General features: G+C 25.2%; 1 protein-coding gene across 4 annotated transcripts in view; it reads left to right on the forward strand.

The window, feature by feature from the left end:
- The first annotated feature begins 352 nt into the window (after positions 1 to 352).
- LOC123263445 (solute carrier organic anion transporter family member 3A1) overlaps positions 353 to 26771 on the forward strand; it is a 38596-nt gene continuing 12177 nt past the window's right edge. Inside the window, exons 1-4 of one of the 4 annotated variants that reach the window (XM_044726220.1) lie at positions 353 to 703; positions 23149 to 23468; positions 25767 to 25967; positions 26412 to 26465. In XM_044726220.1, the coding sequence (XP_044582155.1) occupies positions 23281 to 23468; positions 25767 to 25967; positions 26412 to 26465 (443 nt within the window). In that variant the 5' untranslated portion in view covers positions 353 to 703; positions 23149 to 23280. Of the gene's footprint in view, positions 704 to 4812; positions 4858 to 19170; positions 19564 to 23148; positions 23469 to 25766; positions 25968 to 26411; positions 26466 to 26771 lie in introns of those variants that run through there. The other 3 variants (XM_044726218.1, XM_044726217.1, XM_044726219.1) reach the window with 3 other exon arrangements.

Below are 26771 nucleotides of genomic sequence, written 5' to 3' on the forward strand. Positions count from 1 at the left end.
ATTGTAAAAATTACAACAAAAAAATAAAAAAAATTCATTTGTAAAAAACTTGAAAAACTATAAGTGCAATTTAAAAAAAATATTTTTTTATTCTAATTTAATTATTAAAAAATAATCGAAAATTCAAAAACGTCGGCTAACTTTAGAATTATTGTAATCTTAACGATTACATTATAAATTTATATTACAAGAACAGTGAAATACAAAATCCCAATAATTATTTTCAATTTTGCTGCCAACAAAATTTTCAAAAAATTTCACCTCCCAAATTTAAATTTTCGCGCCATAAACTTTCCCCCGCCATACTTAAAAAAGCAAATGGCAGCGACGCACGCGCACAACTAGTGTATCCATCGGAGCCACAAAAACACAGCTGGTGTATGATCTCCCGAACTCTCAATGATTCCAATCGCGAGCTGACGGTTGGATGCTGTCCGTGCCCATGTGATAAACCTTGTTAATAATAAATAAAATAAACCAAAACGAAACAACACAGTTGACGGAAAAATCTAAATTACAACCACTGTGTAGTGCGATTAATTATAACCATCGGTTAAGTAACAAAAAAATAAGTGATCTCGGATCTGTTAATGTGCATTGGTGAATGTGCTAAATGTTCTGGGCCCTTTTACCGCCTTGTCACCACGAGGATTTTTTTTAACTCCTCCAACACAAAGGAATCTCCAGAGCAAGCGTCCATTCGGTAAATTCTTACATTTAAAATTTTTCATTATACATTATACTGCTAATTAATATCAAATTCATCAAACAGCAGATATGTGAGCCTACAACCACAACCTAAATAATTACCATAAAACCAACACACGTTCATATCCACGTATTTATTTTTCTGTTCGATAAGATTCTATACACTCACTCACAAATATTTGAAACTCGTACGTCTTTATATTCATAACATAATTATCATAAATTATTTTTTTTAAATAACGTCTTCATCGTTATCTATTGAAACGTTCAGCTGTAGGATATTGTCTGAATCATCGTCACCATCTAACACATTAATGCTTTATCAATATTTAATAGATAAAGTGTAAAAGTATAAAGCAATTTAAAAGTTTTTAGATTCTGGCCTCGTGCAGAAAAATCAACTATGATAAAAAAGACAAGCTTTGTGATATTTATGTATTTATGTCTTTTTAAGTGCATATTGAAAGGCTGGAAGGCCTCGAGTGTCTTTACAAGACTATTTCAAGATCATTTCTTTCTTCTTCCTGAAAAAAGTATTTTTTCCTCATTCTCAAGCTAACTAGAATTGGAATTTACCTCGAAAATCTGAACTAAAAAAATACCAGGAGTCTTTGCAACAAAAACACGTCACCTAGCTGGATATTTGTTCCTAAATCGTACCATAAAAGTTAATTAAATCGTTTATTAGCTCTGTGATTAAACAAAGCTTAAGTTTTAGTATCGATTAAGTCAAATAATGTTTACCGATACGATAAATAGTAAACGACTGTATACTCTAAATGCAGATAATACGATTGCAGCAACAACGATAAGACATTCTCTTTTTTTAGATTCTCTATCGTTGTAAGTCGTTGTAACAAACACGAACAATCAAATCAACTTTGTTTAATTAATATTTATATTGTATGTAATTAAAAAAGAGCGAGTTTGCTTAACTTGTAATTCAAATGTACAAGCAAATTAATAAGCTATTTTTTAGCACGGTATCGATTTGTGTACATGCAACTTGACTCAGCTGTAAAAGGTTTCCACCACGGCCACCATCTGTTCGTCATCTCGACATTCCTCTCTACTCTCAGCTCAGCTCTATCCTCTTCTTTAGATTTTTTTTTCTCCTCACGTTGTATCTTTTATACCCACCTTTTTTTTACTTTTTTATAGGTCTACTTTTCTTTTCATTCTTTCTGGCAACTAAACACCGTCCGGGACTCGCTCACATTCTTCTCTAAAAATGGAAATCAATATTGCGTCTTTAAATATATACATATATACTTAATACACTGCTTTGGTATTAATATTAATATTCAATTAATATAAAATAATATTTTATTTCTGATAGATGTTTTTAAATATTGTGTGTAAGACACGTGAAAGTTTTTTAATGCGTTGTCACGTGAATCCACTATTTGTTTTTACGAATTTTAAATATTTCATAACTGAATTACGTGACAATGCATTAATTAAATATTATTTATTAAATTACACTTGTTTTTTATTTTATTTTCTGGTAATAAGTATAAACTCACGATTTTTTTTTCTATTGAAATTAAAAGAAGTTTTTTGTACACATTTGATTTTTATCTTATCTATAAATCTTTTGGAAAATAATTATTATGTTTAAAGTTCTTTTAAATGAGTAATTACAAATGATATTTATTTTATGAGTTAATAAAAAAAAATTCTTCATGTTTACGTATTTAAAAGGGCATTAAATACCCTTTAAAATTATTTATCACTAGTCATACTTTGTTTTTAATTTATGAATGTGATATTAAAGCGTGTAAAAAAAAAAGATGAGAAATCAATTTACTTGAAATGTAACTTCATAAAATATTAAAGGTTGCATCATCCTAAATTTAAATATCCCATTTAATATTTTTACTGTTATAAAAATATTGATATCTGATCAATGCTTCAATATAATTAAAAGAAATATTTTGTTTTATTTAAATAACAATTATAAATTTTTAATATTTTTAAATATTTTAAAAAATATTTTACTAAAGCTTGAATATTAAAAAATTAATATATATTATGTATTTGAGATCAATGAAAATAAGTCACAGTTTTACAATTATTACAAAAAAAAAATTTAACAAGATTAAATTTACGAAATTAAACTATAGAAATTTTTTTTATTTCATTAGATATTTTTATTTTAATAAATTTTTTTTTTTGCTTTATAATGAGGACGGGAAGTTGTGATAATTAACTTGTTCTTTGAATCCGTAACTGCACTTCGTTGAAACCGTTCACTCTCAAAGGATTTACTAGTACAATGTATATTTATTACTCGAATGTATTTGTTAATATAAATATATATGAATAAACGGGCTGCGTTTATTAACGGGAGTATATTGTAGTTATATTGCATATTTCATATAATAGAGTTTATATTTTCGCATTGAAATTAAAAATACTAAATAACAAACAAAATAATTCTCACAAAATGTCACGTTCCGTTGTTAATATAATTATTTATTTGCTCGTTGCTTTGCTTCAAAATACACTGACCTCGATATTTAGTTTACTTGCTATATTTTCAATTCAAATAATAATTTACTAAATAAATATTTTATATAATAATAATAATAACTTATTTTTAATTTATTATTATTATTATTATTATTAAAATTTTTTAATGAAAAAATTCATTAAAAAATATCAAGTAACAATTTTGATTCAAAACTCCAAATTAAAAAAAAAAGCAATGATTCAAAAATTTATTAATTTAATATATTTTCTAAAAAATTCCATAATTAACAATTGAAAAAAAATTCTAATATATTTCTTAAAGTCTAATAAGAATAGTAATAATAATAATAATAATAATAATAATAATAATAATAATAATAATACAAAAATCTCAAAGTATTATTATTATTATTATTATTATTATTATTATTATTATTATTATTAAAATTAGACTTACCAAAAAATTCACATTTTAATTTTTTAAATTATAAAATAACAAAAATAACTACAAAAATTTTAAATAATCAACCTTTATCTCTTCAACTATCTTCTAAAAAATCTTCTTAAAAAAAAAATGGTGGCCGTCAGGATTTTGTTATAAATTTAAAAAAAAATGAAAAATATATCTTATAAGCTTTAAAATCTTCAATAAATATATTTTATGATCCAGATTCTCACGGCTGCAATGTGATTATGTTGCAACGACTTTAATAAAAATAAAAAAAAAAAAAAACAGAGTAACAATGCAAGTGAATGACAATGGCAAAGCAAAGGTATCTGGTGAGATCTAGTCGACTGACTGCCATGACCTCGACACGACTTGCGTATCATCAAGTGTCAGTTAAGCTCTCTTCCTCGATGTAATATAACATCCAAGTAGTATTGTGAAGAATATATAAAAGATTGGTTAGTATTAGCTTAGGTCTTTCTCTTCCTCTTTACCAACTCGGTATTTCTGCTTATTTATACTTACACTTACATTACACCGTCTTATACTCGTCTGCGGTCAAAAACCTGAAGCGTGCGAGAAGAAGGAGGAGCTGGGGGTGGTGGAGATATAAGAGTCTACTATGTAAAGGTCGGCTATCTTCAAGTCTGCTAACTTCCAAGTTGCTCCTTATTCAGGCAGCTGCCTCCTGCTCCTTATTTCTTGCTTTTTGCTTACCAACTCTTTATTAAATATTCAAAGTTTAGTTAATGTTTTACATTTTTTTATATTATATATATATATAATATATAGTTGAGTTTAAATATTTAAAAATAAAATAGAAAAATTTTGATTATAGATAATGATGATGATTCACTTTTTTAGAAGCACTACTAGTAATTTTTATTTTAATATATAATATATAATACATATATAACCTGGTACAGGTGACTTGACAACAAGAGTACTAGTTTTATTATGTATAATCATCACGACACATGTGACAGTATGAGCGCGTGCAGTAACCGAGACCGTCATTTAACTCAATTACTTATTGCCAGTAGCAGACTTGTTTTATTTATTTCACTGAGGATAACTTCGTTTTTTACTTGTAATTGTTCCTAGTTCTTAATTGTATTTGTTTTTTCTTTAATTACTCGCGAGTTTTAAATTGTTTAAGTTTGTAATTATTACTGTTTAATGAGTTTATTGGTTTAATGAGTAATATTGGTTTAATGAGTATTCAGGTACTGTCATTCTTTGATAAGATAAGAGGGAACTTAATAGCTTTTTATAAATCAATTAATCACTTTTTTATCTGTATTTTTTTTTTAATTAGAGAAAATATTTACTTAAAAATTTTATTAACAGTTCATTAGTAATTTTTGGAATAATAATAATAACTAGCAACCTTGCAGTTACTATGTGACTTCCGGGACTTGTGAACTATAAATAAATAAAATTTAGATATATTAAATAATGATTTTTGTTCAATTGTACTGTACTTTCTTAACTATTGAGATTTTTAAATATATAAGCTCATCTTGATGATACACTCATTGAGACCTTTCATTTGAGTACCCACATGCATTTTGATATATTTTTCATATATACATATATATAGATATATAAAATATATGAAAAATTGATGTGGGTACTCAAATTAAAGGTCTCGATGAGTGTAATGTCGGGGTGAGCTTATATCTTTAAAAATGTCAATAGTTTACAAGATACAAGGTCATTTCTTAATTATTAATATTTTTAAAAATGTAAGCTCATCCCGACGTTACACTCATCAAGAGCTTTCATGTGAGTACCCACATGCATTTTGATATATTTTTTATATATTTATATATATAAAATATATAAATATATGAAAAATTCATGTGGGTACTCAAATGAACGGTCTCGATGAGTGCAACATCGGGATGGGCTTATATCTTTGAAAATGTCAATATTTCACAAGATAAAAGGTAACTTCTTTATTATATATTTAGAGAGAGCATTTTCGAATGCAGCCTAAATACTTATCATAATAAATTGACTATCGGTAAAAATAATATAAAACCTTGAAAATGCACAAATTCAAGTCAAGACCTTTGCAATGACACTAAATTTCATTTTAAAAAACAATTTTATCATATGACTATCCTGAAAACAAAATTTTTCTTATTCTCTTAATTATATAGATAATCCAAAAAATTTTTAATTATTATTATTAAAATTTATTAATGAAAAAATTTATTAATAAAATATTAAGTAACAATTTCGATTCAAAATCTTTCTAAATATTGATAAATCTTACATCAATAATAATTTTTTTTTAATTAAAATACTCCAAATTAAAAAAAAAGACAATGATGACAGTCATGAGAAATGACTCAAAAATTTATCAATTTAATATATTTTCTAAAAAATTCCATAATTAACAATTAAAAAAAAATTCTAATGTATCTCTCAAAGTCTACAACTTAAACAATTAATTATTTATTATTCTATCAATATATATATATATTAATAAAATTTCTTCTTTAAGCAAAAGTTTTGTTGTCATAAACAAACCGAGTCTAACTATATAATCGGTATAACATACCAAGTAAAATTATTACGAAAAATATTTTCAAGTAGTTCGAAAGTCTGGTTACATTAATTTCGAAAGAGACAACGATGACTTACAACTACTGCCAACGAAATATAAAACATAACAGCTATATTATATACTAATACTAGCAATATAAAGTAAAAACATCCTAGTTCGTTCATATAATAATAATAATAATATCATACATATATATAATATTATATACATACATCATCTCCACGTGATATGAGAATTAACTCTTTACTTTATTATTATTATTATTATTATTATTATTATTATTATTATTATTATTATTATTATTATTATTATTATTATTATTATTATTATTATTATCATTATTATTATTATTATTATTATTATTATTATTATTATTATTATTATTATTATTATTATTATTATTATTATTATTATTATTATATATAAACTCCACACGTGTGGATTTATAACTTATATCCCACCTCGAAGTATTACGTGTTCACATGATGTGTACACTCTTATATTTTACACACTTACTCATAAACACGTATATATGTTTACAACAAAGCAAAGCTTACTACAGCGTATAGTAGTAATATTACATAGAATCTGGAGAAAGTAAAACGGTCTCAGTCGTCGTTGATTTCCACCTATCCATTAAACGAGGTTAAGGTCTACCAATCGATTATCAAATCAATCCACAAGCGATTGAATCATGAATATAAATCACCAATCATATCTCACATTACTCATTACGCCCTACAATAAATTTAGCTCTAACTCTTATTTACTTCTTGGGAAAATTTAATCCCTTTGTTTTCATGAAAATAAATTTTTTTCCAAGTCAGTTATTTTTATTCTAATCAGGCCTGACAAGGAAAAGATTCGGTACGATTGTTTAAATTTATGCTCCACTTATTGATTATCTTTTCATTTATTTTCCATTTTTAAGGGGTAAAGATAATTGGATCATAGAAAAAAAAGTTATTGTCCTTATTAAAAAATAAAAAATTGAATTAATTTTTTATTTTTCCAGTAAATGAAAAATTATAAATCTTTATCTTTTTTTATCAAAATAAATTTTTTTTTTAATTGGATGTTTATCAAATAATTAATAATATTATTAATAAAAAAAAAAACAATGAAAATTTTTTTTTTCTAAAATTTACAATTTAATACAAATATGACTTTTAGTATTCTGTATTAATTATATTTGAAAAAATATTTTTTTCATCTTTTGAACACTTACTAATTTTTTGATAATTTATTGCCAAAAATTATACTTGACAAAAAATTTTTAAATAGCTGAAATTAGCAGACACAATTTTATTTAAAAAATAAATTAGTACTAAGGAAATATTTAAAAGACATTTTTTTTAAATGTATATTTGTAGAATTTTTTAATCAGTATTTATTTATTTGTTAAAAAATCAAGAAAGTTAAATTAGCCAACATTAAGAATTTTTAGAATTTTTTTTTATTAAAAAAATTATTACAAAATAAAAAAAAATTTTCATTTGTAAAAAACTTGAAAAACTGTAAGTGTAATCTTTAAAAAATATTTTTCAGTTGTAATTTAATAATTAAAAAAAAATCAAAAAATTAAAAATGTCGGCTAACTTCAGTGTTATAAAAAATCACAAAAATTGTTAGATATATCTTAATTTCAGTATTATAAATTTTTATCTTTAATTTTTGATACAAAAAAATAAGAAATTTATTCAAGCAACAAATCATACTAATAAAAAATTGACTTGATTCAAAAGAAAAAATTTTGAATCAAAAAAATAATTTTAAAAAGTTTTATAATTATGAATAAAATAAAAAAATTCTTTAAAAAAAAATTTCTCCACTTAAAAAACTTTTCTAAATAATAATTCCCGAAGCAAAATTTTTTTATCAGTGCATCTTTTATAAATCACTATAACCGACACTAAAAATCTGCTTCCACATTCTAATAAATAAATAAATAAATAAATATGTTTTATGTAAAGATGCAAGAAGATAAATTTTGCCTTTAAAATAAAATAAAATAAATTTACTGAATTGGAATTGATGATAGATAAATTTAGTTGAGTATCTTCAATGCTATTGGTATGCATTGTGGCAAGTGACTCGTGACCTAATCGTACCGGAATATTTCTATATCCGTTATAAATCGTCATAGATAATAGATTCGCGTATCAAGTGTATAGATATTACATATTGCATATAGATATAGGTATCTTACATGCAGACCCACGTCCGGTTTACGGCTACAACAGAATACGTATATTGGGTTTCATTTCTCATCTCGTATCATATGTGCATACACATACACACACATGATATAATATTATCCGATACAATATGTACCAGTACCGGTGTACTGTTTCAAGAGCAATGTCCTGTGGCCACACAATGTTCAAGGAAGCTATTAAAATTTTGTTTTTTTTAAATTAATATTCAATATTCACCAGCTCGTGTGATGTTTTAATCAAATCAACTGAAATTAAAATTTATTCGCGATACTGTTATATTGGCATAGAAAACGTTAATTTATTGGATCCGATGTTTAATTGAATTAATTTATTAACGTTCGGTTAGTCAAGAGAAATTTGATAAATTATATTAATAGTTATGTGTTTACGATATAAATTGTAGTTTATACTTTATATATGTGTTTTTTTTCTAGAAACTTCTCTTAACTGTTTAATCTTTTATAACTCTGAGGAGACGTAAAAAAAGAAACCTCTCCCACATGGTACATATGTTTAAGAATATCACTGAGCCGTGAGTTTGGTACACAGATAAAAATTATTTTTTCCATGTGTTACTCGAATGTGTTTATTGAATATTAAATATTCTGAGAATTTTCTATACTTTAACGCCTACTGGTGTTTGGAATTATTTGAAGAATTTTTTTAATTTAATTGATAATCTATATTATTAAAAAAATAAGCAAAATTTTGTGGCCAGTATATTTATATGATAAAATGGGTTTTTATGGTTAAATTTGGTATCGTTGGAAAAGTTTTTACCTACAGTTGTGTCTTTTCATGGTTTCATATCATTCTTACCATTAGTCAATTTATGACAATGTATTTAGGGTGCATTCAAAAATTCTCTATCTCTAGATAGATAATTAAGAAATGACCTTGTATCTTATGAAATATTGACATTTTTAAAGATATAAGCTAATCCCGATGTTACACTCATCAAGACCTATCATTTGAGTACCCACATCAATTTTTCATATATTTTATATATTTATATATATTATATATGTATATATGAAAAATATATCAAAAATGCATGTGGGTGCTCAAATGAAAGCTTTTGGTAGGTGTAACATCGAGATGAGCTTATATCTTTAAAAACGTCAATAGTTAAAAAGTACAGTGCAATTTAACATAATTAAGAAATGACCTTTTATCTTGTGAAATATTGACATTTTTTAAGATATAAGCTCATCTTGATGTTACACTCATCAAGACCTTTCATTTGAGTACCCACATCAATTTTTCATATATTTATATGTTTTATATATATGTATATATGAATAATATATCAAAAATGCATGTGGGTACTCAAATGAAAGCTCTTGATGAGTGTAATATCAGGATGAGCTTATATCTTTAAAAACATCAATAGTTAAAAAAGTACAGTGCAATTTAACAAAAGTAATTATTTAATAAAGCAAAATTTTATTTATTTATAGTTCACAAGTCACGGCAGTCACATAGTGACTACAAGGTTGCTAGTTTTTTTTTTTTAATATTATTATTTTTTTTTTTAATGATTAAGAGAGTAAGCAAAATTTTATGACGGGCATATATTCATTTTAAAGTGGGATTTTATAGTGTCACCTGAAGGGTCGTAATCTGAATTTATGTATTTTCACAGTTTGATATTTTTTTAGAGATAGTCAATTTATCATCTTAGCCACCCTCTTTTAAAACACAGTAACTGACATTGCTTGGATTTTTTAAAATTTTCCTTATGAAAAACAAGTTTACATTTTAAATTGATAAAAAATTGGATTTAGACACAAAAGATACATCAATAATATTTAAAAGAAAAAGAAATATCAAATTAGTTACTTAAAATTATTAAAAATGCAATAATATTGATGATAACCAGGTCTAAAAATTTTACAGTTGCTTCATTTTAAAATTAGACAGCTGATATGAATATTAAAAAAAAATATTTTTATTGTTGTTGTTATTTTTCTTATTATTATTATCAAACAGTAACAATAATAAAAAATTTCTAACAAAGTATAATCTAATCTTATAAAATGAAAACAGAATTACCAAAGAGCTTAAAAGTATTTTAGCTTACAAATAATGACTACAATATATAACTACAACTGCAACTATAAAGTTTCTCAAAATCTTTCTTAAGCTGTAAGCTTAAAAAATTCCCATCGTGCGCTATTACTATTAATTGTACTTAGCTCGGTATATTAACTTGGAGGTTAACGAGATCTGGGAAACCATTTTCCGGCGCTATGACCTGTTATGAAGGAACTCGTCGTACTTTTGACTTTGACAGCCGATCGTTAATGAGCTCATCGTAAAAAATACACATTTATTTATGAATATGAAACACCGTTTAATACACTTAAAAAAGTCATTGACTTGGTAAAATAAATATAAATTGCTAAAATGAAAAACATTTTTTCGTATTACTCCTCCGCAATTCACTTAAAGTCACTCTTGTGAATTTAGATTCTTATTCAATCTCCGTTCAATGTCCCAATTTACATAACGGTATAAATATGTCAAGATGCCATTTTTATAAATAATAATAATAACAATTTACACCGAGATGATTATTATTAAGAGAACAAGAAAAATTTTGTATCCAGGATAGTCATATGATAAAATCGGTTTTTTTTATTAAATTTAGTGTCATTGCAAAGGTCTCGACTTGAAATTGTACCTTTCCAAGGTTTCATATAATTTTCACGGATATTCAATTTATTATGATAAGTATTTAGGCTTCATTCGAAGATACTCTCTAGATACGTAATTAAGAAATGACCTTGTATCTTGTGAGCTATTGACATGTTTAAAGATATAAGCTCATCTTGATGTTACACTCATCAAGACCTTTCATTTAAGTACCCACATCAATTTTTTCATATATTTATATATATTATATATATGTATATGGGTGATTCTCTGTAAGAACGTCTTAAATCTGTACAAAATTGTCCGACCAAATTATTTTTGATTTTATTAGAAAAAAAATTAACAAGGGCTACAAAACTATCAGCTTAATTATAATAAATAAACAGCCGAATTAATTTTTGCTTTTTCGATATTTGTGTATCTTTTGCCATATAACATGACAGGGGACTAATTTTTTTTATCAAATTGAGAAAAATCAAGCAAACTATTTCAATGCATTCAACTTTTTAAGTTCTCAATGAATGTTTACATTAATTAGAATAATATTAAGACTTATGGATCCAATTTTATAAATAAATTATAAACAAAAAATGGCTACCAGGGGACTGAGTTTTGAAGTGGCCCAGACCCATATTTCCAGAACAAACGGTGCTTTGACACTAAATAAAATGGCAATAAAGCGCTACCAGGCCTATGGTTATTAACTTACGGCTAGTTAGATCCTTATAAACCTTACAAAAGGTAAAATAACACGCTAGATTTTTTTTTTTTGGCTTTGAACTTCTGGCAGGGGACTGATCTTAAAATGCCTGGGACAAACTTTGGTTTAATGGTTAATGAATTTAATGAAACAAATTAACTTTCGGTACTTTTTATTGAAGAAGATTGTTAGTTAACTAATTAAGTTTATAAACATTATGGACCAAATTATATATTATTGACGAATAACTTAAAATTTAATCTTAAAATTTTAATTTTGGGACTAGGACAGCCCAGGGGACTGACATTTCGGTGGTTTACGAATTTATAGCAAAAAAACCAAAATTTATTCCATTTTAGTTTTCAATGCTCCAAATAGAAATGTTTTTTTACTTTCGTAATCAATTTTTTTTAGTAACAAAATAACAATTTTTCTAATAAAAAAATACCTGGGACAGCAAAAAACATCCTTACAGAGAATCATCCATATATGAAAAATATATCAAAATGCATGTGGGTACTCAAATGAAAGCTCTTAATGAGTGTAACATCGGGATGAACTTAGATCTTTAAAAATATCAATAATTAAGAAATGACCTTGTATCTTGTGAACTATTGACATTTTTAAAGATATAAGCTCATCCTGACATTACACTCATCGAGGCTTTTCATTTGAGTACCCACATCAATTTTTCATATATTTATATATATGACATATATGTATATATGAAAAATATATCAAAATGCATGTGGGTACTCAAATGAAAGCTCTTAATGAGTGTAACATCGGGATGAGCTTATATCTTAAAAAATATCAATAATTAAGAGATGACCTTGTATCTTGTGAGTTATTGACATTTTTAAAGATATAAGCTCACTCCCACATTACACTCCTCAAGACCTTTCATTTGAGTACCCACATCAATTTTTCATATATTTATATATATTGTATATATGTATATATGAAAGATATATGAAAGTGCATGTGGGTACTCAAATGAAAGCTTTTGATGAGTGTAACATCAGGATGAGCTTATATCTTTAAAAATGTCAATATTTAAGAAAGTACAGTGCAATTTAACATAATTAAGAAATGAACTTGTATCTTGTGAACTATTGAAATTTTTAAAGATATAGGCTCACCCTGACATTACACTCATCAAGACCTTTCATTTAAGTACCCACATTAATTTTTCATATATTTATATATATTATATGTATGTATATATGAAAAATATATCAAAATGCATATGGGTACTCAAATGAAAGCTCTTGATGAGTGTAACATCGGGATGAGCTTATATCTTTAAAAATGTCAATAGTTAAGAAAGTACAATGCAATTTAACAAAAGTCATTATTTAATAAAGCAAAATTTTATTTATTTATAGTTTATAAGTCACATAGTGACTGCAAAGTTGTTAGTTATTATTTATTATTATTATTAAAAATTTTTAAATAAAATAATAAATAAAATAAAGAAACAATTTGTAAATAAAATGACATTAGACATTGAGCGTTCAAGATTTAAAGTAGATCCAGTTAGTCGCGACCCAATTAGAGCAAGTCAAGTGACTCATACAAGATCAACATCTACATTAGAACCGAACGTTCATCTCGGCTTATACATATTGACGTATAAGGCTCCATCTCTTTTCATTAACTGCACAAACTCGATCACCGTCATAATTAATAATAATCATAACCACATTAATAATAATTATCAATTTACAAACATCTTCATATTAACAAACATCATTCGCCCACGTGTTCATCATCTGAGTCGACAGATCCAACATCCAAAGCAATAAGTTTAACAGTCGATAAATTGCATGGAAACTGCTACTGGTGATTCAAAGGCCAATAAATATTATCGTAACATGGACAGTAGCTTGAAAGCGAAAGCTTTTCCAGCTTAGCTTATATTAATCCTGTGTATACATAACTCTCGATCTCCTGTACTGGATTACTAGTTGCTGGATTAATTAACTCGGCAAATGGATCGGCTATGCGTTTTAGACTTAGACTAACGCCCCTATACACACTTAAATCTATATTAACATGTATATGTATTCGTATTAATACATCTAAGTACACTAAAGCAAAACAAGTTATATATTGCACTAATTGGCCGCCTACTCTGCAATATTCTACGCTCGATTTTTCGCAATTATCAATGCCGTTTGCGCCAGACAATGAACTAACCGTTTTCTCTTTACAATTTCAAGTCTACGATATGTATATATATTTTCATAAAACAGTAATAAAATTTAAATTTGTTTTTGGTTTTGTACTTTTAGTTGCAAGAATTTTATTGTTATTTTTTTTAATATTATTATTATTATTATTATTATTACACTAGTGCACTTTTAAAGAAAATGTTAATTAACTTAACGTGTTAATTTGATAAAACCTTTGTGAACATACTCGCAATTTGGTTCAAGGAGACTATAGTTTCTCAATATTACTAGATTGTAAAACTTGTGAATTTTTTAAAGAAGAAAGAAAAAATACATTTTTTTCAATCATCAATTGTAAATTAGTGAACTTACTTTTTGGTACAGAAATCGATACTGCTATTCTAATGATTACGTGCGTTAATATCCCCGGACAAAATATCACTGCAATCAAATATTAATAATCGAAATATCACGAGAATTATTTATCTGCTATAAATATTACTTTTATTAGCTTTTTACCGTGTTCTGCCTTTTTATCACAGATTTTGTATATGTTTATCTAAAAATAGGCCAACATATCTTCACAATAAAAAATATTGTGTCAAATACGGTCTACAAAAAACTATTTCAGACCGTATTTAATACAGAAATTGTGTTGATTTTACACAATATTTTTTACTATGAGAAAAAAAAATTGTTTTGTTCAGAAAAAAATTTCTTGGCTCAAGAATCGTTTAAAATAAATTTTGGTTTTTTGGCAAAAGAATATCAGTATCTATCATGATAATAAAATATTGACATTAATTTTGATAGATTAACAAACGAATAGGTTCACTTGAATTAAACAAAAAATAATTTGATCAATTCTTGTGATAAGGAAATTTTTTCAAGAGTAGTACTTTTTTTTCTCAGTGTACTGTGATAGTCTCGAGGATATTTTGTCAGGAAATAGGGTAGAAGTACCGTTTTTGGCCACCTTAGCACCGTTTTTGGCCAGTTAACATTTGAATTAATTTATAAAAAATTATAATATTACAATATTATAATTTAACAATATTTTTGTTGAGTTTTAAAAAATTTATATTAAAACAAATTGAGCTTGTAATGGTTTATTAATATATAGTATATTACACACCTGTGGCAAGAAAATGAGAAATGTCTCAGAACACATATATGTTGCCCGAGGCGAAGCCGAGGTCGACATATATGTGATCTGAGATATTTATTATTTTCCTGCCATAGGTTTGTATACTATTTTTCTGTCCGACAGAGGCGGAAAGCGGCAATTTCGTTTAGCGCAGCGGGCCGAAAGTTGCCACTTTCCGCCTGGAGGGCAGAAAAATTCATTTCTATCGTTTATTTGAACAATAAATGGCCATAAACGGTACAGTGGCCACAAACAGTATTTCTACCCTATTTTATCTGGGGATATTAACGCGTGTAACCATTTAAAATATATAGGTCAAATAGTGTTTAATAAATACTTTTTAAATAAATATTTCCATCCGTTGAATCCCATTTAATCAATGTTAAAAATTAATCATTTTTACCGTCTGCTATAAAATTTTCTAAATGTGGGATACGACGTATTAGAATGATAGTATCGAAATAATTGATAATTTTAAAAAAAATTATTAACGAATCAATATTTTGACCTTAAAACCTTGTACACTGATAGAAGGATTTCTTAGCATTTAAGAAGATTTCTTTGTATTTAAGAAATCATTTCTTAAACATCATTTCTTAGCATTTAAAAAATATTTCTTAGTATTTAAAAAATATTTCTTTGTATTTAAGAAATATTTCTTAGTATTTATATTTCTTAATATTTAAGAAATATTTCTTAGTATTTATATTTCTTAATATTTAAGAAATATTTCTTTGTATTTAAGAAATATTTTTTAAATATTAAAAAATGATGTTTAAGAAATGATTTCTTAAATACAAAGAAATCTTTTTAAATAGTAAGAAATCCTTCTATCAGTGTAGAGAATGCAAAAATAATTGAATTGGTTTATAACAATCATAAGAAATAAATTTATCTAGAATTTTAAAATTTTATCACCCCTTTAGTTTAGTATCGATATTCTCGATACCAATCGAAAGAGTGAACCCTGATTTCTTATTCGTGTAGGATAAAGTGCAGCGCGCAATTTAAATTTCTATAAGTTCTCAACTGAAAGAAATTATTCCCCGAAACTTGAATTGCAGACAAAATTAAGCATTCATTGAATTCCCAGCACTGAAACATGAAACAATTGTTCAAACACACAATAATTATTGGCTTACCAAAATACGTAAATATCCATTGTTACAAATTTTTTCTTTCAACAAAAATTGAACCGTCATACTTTATTAATATATCATGTCATGCATAAATATTTTTTTTCCACCTACTGTCGGTATTTATAATCTGAGTGACATTTTTGACTTTATATTGTGTATATATAAATATATAAAATATATTTACGCCTATTTGCTGGCTTGAATTTACTGCAACGTAATGCATTAACGTAGATCGTTCTGCAATGCAGTAAAAAATAAAATAATATCGGATGGAAGTTGGATAACAGATGTAAAAATACGGGAGTTGAGAATACCTGGGCTCTTTTATTATTTTTATTTTAATTTTCATTCAAAGAATGAACAGCAAATAAACAAAAAAAAAATTGTTAATGATAAATATTGTGTTGGTAATTAATGTGGAAGTTTGATTAAAGGATCTTTATTTTTGGCTCCGTTCCCAAGTAATCACCCACCGGTGAAATGATGTTGAGCCCATCTGCAAACTTAGCCTCCATTACTGCGTTCATTTTATTTTATTTCTTTATGCTTGAAGTTTCTTTTTTATTTTATTATTTTTTCATTTAAAAAAATTATTTTAAAATCTATAGCGTTGATTACGTATTCATTTTTCTTTCTCTTCTTCACCACCTGCGCTTCTCTTTTCTCTCTCTTCTTCTAGACATAAACTATGTACTAGGTACTGCGTAATTCAGACAGATATAGGTCACCTGGACAAGAAAAAATCGAAGCGTATGGTACATTTATATTTGACACTACTTATCGATTTTTTTAATATAACTTTAAGTCCTGCCAAACTTTAATTTCTAAAAATTTAAATTGACAGATGATGATTTTTTTTTATTAATAAATTCATTAATTTTTATGAGTTTCTGCAGTATCAATTTAATTATAAATTTACATATTTTTTATTCATTATATGGATATGGAAATACTTTTTTTGGTTCTTTTATAAGAAAATTTTCTTTTAATTTTAATTATAATTGAAATCAAAAATTTGTTACAATAATTTTAACAATTTTTCAATTTACTGTAAATGCGGGTTATATTTAATCAAATAATAAAAATAATACCTTAGAACAAATATTTTACAACACAAAATGTTTTCTTTAAAAAAAAAAACAAATTATAAATTTTTTGGAGTTTCTAAATAAATAACATAAATATTTATCAAAATTATTATAAAGCTTAATAATTTTTTAAATATTTTATTATGAATAAAAATAGACAATAAACTTTGTTATGTAATTAAATTCATTATAATTTCGAGTAGAATTAGTAAAAATTCTAAAGCGGCCATGAAGTTTGAATAATCATTAATGATATTAAATTTTTCTTACTCACGTGATATTATTGATTTTTTTTTCTATTATAACTTTTAGATATAATCAATTTTAAAAGAAATAATAAGTTTAGTACAATAATAATAATAATAATAATAATGTTGGAAATATTACTAAGATCGGTGATTTTACTTATTGAAGAGGATATATTATTTTTTTAAGCCAACTTACCTGATCCACCTGGAGACTATTCAATTTTTATTTATTAATTATTTTCACCACAATAACATTTTTATATAATCCTAATTAAAAATTGTTTTAAAAATCAAAATTTTTAATTATTATATATTCATACCGACAATATTGTGGTGAAAATAATTAATAAATAAAAATTGAATAGTCTAAAAATGGATCGGGTAAATTGGCTTAAAAAATAATAAATCTTCTTTAATAATTAACAATAATAATAATAAAAAAATATCTCAAATTTTTTACTTTTATCCCTTTGAAACATAACTCAAATTTTTATTAATCTAATTTTCATTAATATAAAATTAGCTTAATAATAATAATAATAATAATAATAATAATAATAATAATAATAATAGCAATAAAATATCTCAAATTTTTTACTTTTATCCCTGTGAAACATAACTCAAATTTTTATTAATCTATCCCTACAAAAAGTAAACTAAGTTAAATAAAAAAAATAATTCTTTGTTGTCATCTATAGAAAAAAAAAACCAACCACTAATTAAATCTCCAATGGTAAAAACCTCAAAAGACTTCAAATAACCATCAAGACTTATTTTTCTAAATATCAAACCTAAAATAAATTAAAATTCAAAAGTAGCCTTGCGGTTTCAACTTCCCTTAACAAGCGTAATAAAAACTAATCGACTTTTCTAAGATTTTAACTTCCACCTTTTCTATTTACCTTCTTACCACAAAAAAAAAACCAAAACAAATAACTCAATTTTCCATCAACCTCCACCAACTTTAATCTTCAATCTTCAATCAAGATAAAAAAAAACGATAATAGTTATTAATTATTAATCAGACTTTCTGAGAAGCTTTTGTATAATTACCACAATGACTTTCATATTCCATAAAAAAAAGTTTGATCTAATCAAAAAAAAAAAAAAAAAAAAAACTTACCTTGATACATATAATGCATAATAAATAATATATATATTAATACAAATACTGATCTATCAGTTGACATAGAATATTTTAGTTGTTTATTTAACCAGTGAGAATACACGTTAACTAGGATCAATAAATAGTCGCTCGATATTTCGATTAAAGTCCTATCGCAGAGTACTACTACTATTATTATTATTGCACGTACAAGTACAAGTACAAGTAAAGTATCAACCACGTGCATTGCATACCCATACTTAGTACATACTCTACAGGAGTTTTGATACCAACAGTGCGACAGTTCTTGCTCGGCAGCGATGATATGAGGACTATTATCGTACCGGGACTCGCGGATTTTATTAAAAATTTAATTCTATATTCCGTGTGAAGAAATATATATTACTTTATTATAAATATATATTACATATAATCCAACTGATGGATTTTTGCACAAAAGTACTTCGAAAGTACTTATTACAAGTATTGCTAACTAAACGACTCGTACTTTAATATCTTCCTGAACAAGTAAAGCAGATACAAGTATTTTATCGAGAAGTATATCATATGCAATATATGATATGTGATATTTAATAGCAGTACATGTGATACGAGTAAAGATTTAACTTTGAGTCGCGTGTTATAAGGCTTTACCAAAGTACTAGTAGTGGAATAGTGTTTTCTGATGCAGCGATGGGGTGGGCACTGGGTCACCATTTGGAGCTTTTCGTGCCAGCAAAAGCAAAGTGCACGATAGTTATTCAGTGACTTTATCTTTTTATTTTATTGTTATTGTTTGTTACTTATTTTATTTATTTTTGATCAATGAAATTCCTCTGGATGTCACGTTACGTTCGACAGAAGACATCCGAAGTACGCTAAATTATTTATTACTTTGTATTTATTCTTATAATATTTTACTTTGACGGAAAAATTTAATATTTGTTTATTCTTTTGATAATTCAAGATCATTTTTATTTTTTAAGTTGAATTTAATTTAGATACAAAATATGATTATACAGAAGAAATAGGAAGTTTTGAAGGATAAAAAAGGGATTTGGATCATTTTTTGTGCAAATGCTTTTTAATTCATTATTATGAAAATTAATGTATATGTATTAGTAAATTTGAGCTTTGAGAAAAAGATTTTTTAATTTTTTGTAGCCCAATTTTTGTGCTAATGCTTTAAACAGCTTTGCAAATATAAGTAAACATTTTTAAATACTTTATTGACTTGAAATTTCTTGTCTAGATACTTAAATATGTTATTTACAAAAATGAAATTAGTTTTTTAATTTTTATAAAATTAAAAGATGAATTAAATGAAAAAAAAATAAATAAATAAATAAGATAAGGCATCAAAAAATTTTCCAATTCAATTTTTATGAATGATTTTCTCAATTCAAAAAATTTTTTTTTCTCTGAAAAAATGTGTAAATGCTTTTAAATTAATTAATATATATGTATTAGTGAATTCGAGCTTTCAGAAAAAGCTTTTTAAATTTTTTGTAGCCCAATTATTGTGCTAATGTTCTAAACAGTTTCAAATATTAGTATAAATTTGGAAATAATTGACTGACATAAAATATCTTGTGTAAATACTTCAATATGTTCTTTACAAAAATGAAATTATTTTTTTTATTTTTATAAAATTAAAAGATGAATTAAATAAAAAAAAAATAAATAAATAAGATAAGGCATCAAAAAATGTTCTAATTCAATTTTTATAAATGATTTTCTTAATTCAAAAAATTTTTTTTCTGTGAAAAAAAAATTTTTAAGCCTTTTTAAAGAGTTTTTAAAAGCTCTAAAAAATTCTATTTTATTTTTTACAAAATAAAAAATCAAGAATGTGGAAATTTTAAAGAAAAAATGTGTAATATTATCAATTAAAATTTTTTTTCAATTGAAAAAATTTTTCAGAGAATTTCTAAAACAAAAAATTACACAAAATTTTTTTTAAAAATTTTTAAAGATTAAAATACTCCAATAATTTAAATTTCTTCTTTTGGCTCTTTTGACATTTCAAATTTCGCAAAAAATCTTTATCCCCTTTTTAAAAATGAAACAAAAAAAAAACGGATTTTTCATACTAACACAATTTCTTTCTCATATTAATTCCTCATTCCTCTATTACTTTCTGATGGTCGATTACGTGCAGCCTTGAAGGTCGCTGTTAAAAAATTGAGTATCTATAGCATCAGCTGCTCGTATGTACACACTTTAATTCATTTCCAACATTTCATTACAAACACTTTCTTTTTTCCTGTCATGCCTATTTTATTCAATCACACTTTTTTCCTCACCATTTAATCTACCGCTGCCGTAGTATTGAATTAAACTATGCCAGTAACAATACTAAATTATGAGAATAAATATAATATAATTTAATATAATAATAATATCACCAGAGTGTGAAAGATGCAGAGAAAGTGGTGAGCCGGGGAAATGAAAAATAAAATTATACTTCCTGAGTATGACGTCAACATTATTCTTCTCATTTTTCTTTTACGTCAATAAAAACAATAATAATATAATGTAATAAATATTGATCAATTTTATCATAATATTATTGCATGCTTGAAGCGCGGTTACGCATCACTTGGTTGAAAATCTAATCGATTTCTTCAATCTTCGTTTTTAAATTTTATATATTTTATATATTTAGAATTCTATTCAATATTTTTTTTCAAAATAAGCACTACAGATAAAATCAAATTTTTTTTACATTAAATTTTTTTAATAAATTGAAAGAGGAAACTAATTTGATAAAAGAAAATTAATTATAATGTAATTAAAAAAAAAATTTTATTTTAAAATTATTCTATTTTTGATACACTGAAAGATATTTTTTTTCAAAATAAATTTCTTCATTGAAAATTAAAGTTATAATTTAATAAGCTTTTCAACATATTTTGCAAACTAAAAAGAAAAAAAAATAACTTTAATAAAATAAATAATTTTTAAGAACATCTTTTTAATTTGAGTAGAAAAATTCTCAAAGTTTATCAAAAGAAAATTTTCGTGCTGATAATTGTATTTTTTTCAATAGTATGACCGGTAATAAATTTATTAAAAAAATTTTTCATCTTTATAAATGACAATTGGTAATAATTATACGTAAGTGTCATGTAATGTTACAAACTCAATAATTTAAAAATACAAAAAAAAGTTTATATTAAAAATCTTATTTTATTTCTTAAAATTTTATCAAGAAAAATTTTTTTAGTGTATAAATAAGGTAAAAAACTCAGTTATTGACACTTGCAATTTTATCTTAATTGAGTTAAACTCTAATAAATTAATAAATATAATTTTTTAATTATAAATTTTAAGAATGCCTTTTTAAGATTTCATATTATTTTCACCGATAGTCAATTTATTAAGTATTTATTATAAGTATTTAGGCTGCATTCGAAAATGCTCTATCTCTAGATACATAATTAAGAAATGATCTTGTATTTTGTGAAATATTGACATTTTTAAAGATATAAGCTCATCCCGATGTTACACTCATCGAAACCTTTCATTTAAGTACCCACATCAATTTTTCATATATTTTATATATTTATATATATGAATATATGAAAAATATATCAAAAATGCATGTGGGTACTCAAATGAAAGCTCTTGATGAGTCTAACATCAAGATGAGCTTATATCTTCAAAAACGTTAATAGTTAAGAAAATACAATGCAATTTAACAAATATCTTATGAACTATTGACATTTTTAAAGATATAAGCTAACTCCGACATTACACTCATCGAGACATTTATTTTGAGTACCCACATCAATTTTTCATATATTTATATATATTATATATATATGTATATATGAAAAATATATCAAAAATGCATGTGGGTACTCAAATGAAAGCTCTTGATGAGTGTAACATCGGGATGAGCTTATATCTTGGAAAACTTCAATATTTAAGAAAATACAGTTCAATTTAAAAAAAGTCATCATTTAATAAAGCAAAATTTTATTTATTTATAGTTCACAAGTCACGGCAGTCACATAGTGACTGCAAGGTTGCTCATCTGTATTATTTACAATAAATAATTACTAAAAATTATTTATCTTAAAAATCTTACATTAGCTGCTGAAACCTCATAATAATAGCAATAGTTAATAGTTATTTGGGGCACGTGTAATCGGTATAAAAATTGGCATGTTGCCTGTTGGCATCGACAAACCGTAGTATGTATTATTAATCGAAATTACCGCAAATTTAAATTACACACCCGGTCAATTGTGAAATCAATTAGCACGAGCGGGTATTCCTAGGATTAAATCCGTCGTGCGGAGCCTTCATCAGAATCACCCATTTCAATTAAAGCTTGAATTTCAATCAAGCTGTTCATTTAACTCTTCGTAGCTTTAATTTAAATTGTCACTGTAAATATTTGAGGATGATCACTGAGGCATTGATTGTTTTTTTATTTTTTTATTTCAGGATGTCGAGGAGTACAAAAATAATGCCGAGCCGGAACTAGTGATTCCCTTGGTGTGGACGAGTAAACGCAGCCTGGAGGTCGAGGAGCTTACCAGTGAAAGAGAATTATTATCACCAGGAGCAGCAGCAGCCATGGCCTCGACCAGCGGGCACAAGAGAAACGGCTCGAGCTCTAGCATGTTCGCCCACAGACGTACCGAGTCCGGCAGCGGGTTTATCGGACATAAACGCCCTGAAACCGGACACAAGCGAGCTGAGAGTATATCAACAGCCTTTGGTCACAAGAGAAATGACAGCTACAGTGGCTTTGGTCACAAGAGGTCATTTATTACGTCATTATTACATCATGTTCTTTTTTTTTAACTCAATTCACTTTTATCTAACATCTTTAGTTAATCTATAATCTATCGCTAATAATTTTTTTTTATCTTTAGAAAATTTACGCCTTTCTTATTTTACAGATATTTATTTCTAACCGCTTAAAAAAAATTTGTTTTTTATTTATTTATTTATTTATTTATTTATTTATAATCAACCAAACCCAATAGCCGTAGCCATTAAAGGGTTAATAATCTTTACAAAGTAATTGTTTTTAAAATTATTTTCTTAATGACAAAATAGCCAAAAAAAAAAAAAAAAAATTAAATAAAATATCGACGGTCTAATTAGCAATATGTTTAACTCCTTATTTTTCAGAGGGTGATTTTTTAACATTTTGATACAACAATAGTCTAATCATAAATTATTTGAATTATCCAAACCAAAATATTATACCTTTATTAGATATTAAATTATTTTTTAAAGTAATAATAAATTTTGAACTAATTGTTTTTTCGTACAAATGAAAGATTCTCTAAAATGGAGTTAAATTAATTAGACAATTTGCTAATTAGAACGTCGAAATTTGGATTGCATCAATCCCCTTATATTCATAACTACTCGAGTAAGTAAGCATAAAAAAATAAAAGTAACAAAAGAAAATGTAATAAATTTTTGAGAAGAAAAATTTAAGTAGTTGTAGACATAATTTAACGCCATTTTGCAATTAAATTAGCTAGCGATGCATTCATATACTCAGTGGTACACTGTAAGAAAAATAATGTGAAGAAAATTTTAAATTTATTAATTTTTTTTATTTATTTTATAATAATTTATTTGATAGAAAAAAAGGTAATTATTTACAAGTGGGGTCAACCCTATTTTGAGCCTTAACTAAATAAAAAATTATCATTCTTAAATTTTTTTCTTTACTCTGCTTGTTTTTACAGCGCATTTATGATAAAAAATGTCGTGAAAGAAAAAAATTAAGATTTCGATAGCTTTTTTGCCTTCAAAAGTTAGAAAAAAATTTTGGCTCTTATGTTTTCGCATAAAATTTCTATTCTATCTTTTTTTGATATTTTTGATACATTGTTTTTTGAAAAGTACATAAAAAAACGATCAATTAAAAAAGAAAAAGTTGAATATTAAAATTTTCTAAAAAATTTATAAATTTTTTTGAAAATTTTTTTAAATTGTGATAATCAATTTTTTAATTGTTAATTTTTTAGGTATTTTTCAAAAAAAAATATATCAATAAAATCAAATAGAAATTTCGTTCAAAAAAATGAAAATTAAAATGATTGACCCCACTTGTAAATATTTACCGACAAAAATGATCTAATGTTAATTTTTTTAAGATTCAATTCAAAATTTTTAATTATTTTACTACTTTTATTACCTAATTTTATTACTTTAAAACAAAAAAAATTAATTTTAAAGAATTTCATTGTTTTAAATTGAGTAGAAAAATTTTTAAAAGATAGTACAGTCGGTCATAGAATTACTGTTCAAAAATTAATTAAATTTGGTATATTTATAGATAGTGAATTTTTAAAATTTATGTGAAAGTAATATTAATTTTCAAACAATAACTGTTAAATATTGTTTTTAATTTAAATATCAAAATATCTAATTTATAAATAACATTTTTTGTGAAAATAATATTATTTTTCTAAAATTTAGAGATTTTAAAGTAAAGTAAAGTAAAGGAAAGTTGTTTTTTTTAAAATAACATTTGAAATTTAAATTGTCAATATTATTGTATTTAGTTAAAATTAAATAGACAAAAAATTTTTAATATTATTTACATTCAAAATTAAAACACGAACTTAGTTATAAAATTTAAAATACAATTTATTATTTCAACTTTAAAAACAAACAATTTGTTACTTCAAATAAGGTAACTTGATATTAAAAAATTTTTCTTTTTCATTGTACCAGTAGAACTTACCAACAACTTCTTTTACATTGCATTTGTTTGCTAATAATAAAACTCTATAAATTTTTTAATTTTAAAATTTGAAATAATTTTTCCCAAAACTTTTTTTATTCAAACTTTTTATCAGATTGAAACTAGTAATAAGTTTTGTTCAATTTATAGGACTAGAAAATAAAACTGAATTTTGTCAAAAAAAAAAAATTCATAAATTTCTTATACTTATTTTTTATTTATTTATTAAACAACATACGTCTATCGGCAATATAAACCAATAAAAATTATTTAAAATTAAATAACATTAATTTAAAAAGAAAATAAAATAATTTTTAACAAAACAATAAAATAATTATTATTGCAGATCTGAATCCGGCAGCAATTACCATGCAGGACACCGCAGAAACGAAAGTATGTACGCGATGACAGGATTGTACGCTGAAAGCGCGGGAAATATTATCGACGACCCTCTGGACCTGCCTCAACAGGGCGATGGCAGATTAACACATGACACAGTGATCAGATGTCACAGTAGGAATCCAAGTTCTGGTCTTGTAGATCACAGGTGAGTTTATCAACCACAAGTTTAAATTGAACTAATCAATAATAAATTCCAAATAAAACCAGAGCAAGATTTTCAATAACAGTAAAGTCAATTTAAATTTATTTAATCATTACGTCCATCATACATGGTATGGGAATACCTCTCAGGCACATCGGACATTACGTAACTCGTTCAATTATGCTTTGAACAATGGAACAAATGCACCTACGCTGGGCATTGTTCTATGATTAAATGCATGGAAAAAATATACAAGACAAATGTGCCGTATATTTTTATTTTTTTTTGTACTTATCTATCTTGTATTTCTATGTATTGTATGGCAAAATTCACTGCGAACAACTATTTTTTTATCTTAAAAAATTAACAATAGTGAAACAGTAGCGGAAAGTTGGATTTAATGCGGCACTGTCACATTCATTCATTACATTTTTTGCACTTTTACAGAGATTTTATCATCAAATGCCACAGCAGGAATCCAAGTGCTTCCATGGTCGACAGGTAAAATTTTTATAAAATATATTTTTTTAGTGTTATTGCAAAGATCTTGACTTGAATTTGTGCCTTTTCAAATTTTTATATCACCCTCATCAATAGTTAATTTATTATAATAAGTATTTAGGCTGCATCCAAAAATGCTCTAGCTCTAGCTACATAATAAAGAAATGTCCTTGTATCTTGTGAACTATTGACATTTATAAAGATACAAGCTCATCCCGATGTTACACTCATCGAGACCTTTCATTTGAGTACCCACATCAATTTTTCATATATTTACATATTTATATATACTATATATATGTATAT

This window comes from Cotesia glomerata, linkage group LG4 (assembly GCF_020080835.1).
Source record: "Cotesia glomerata isolate CgM1 linkage group LG4, MPM_Cglom_v2.3, whole genome shotgun sequence".
NCBI lineage: Eukaryota > Metazoa > Arthropoda > Insecta > Hymenoptera > Braconidae > Cotesia > Cotesia glomerata.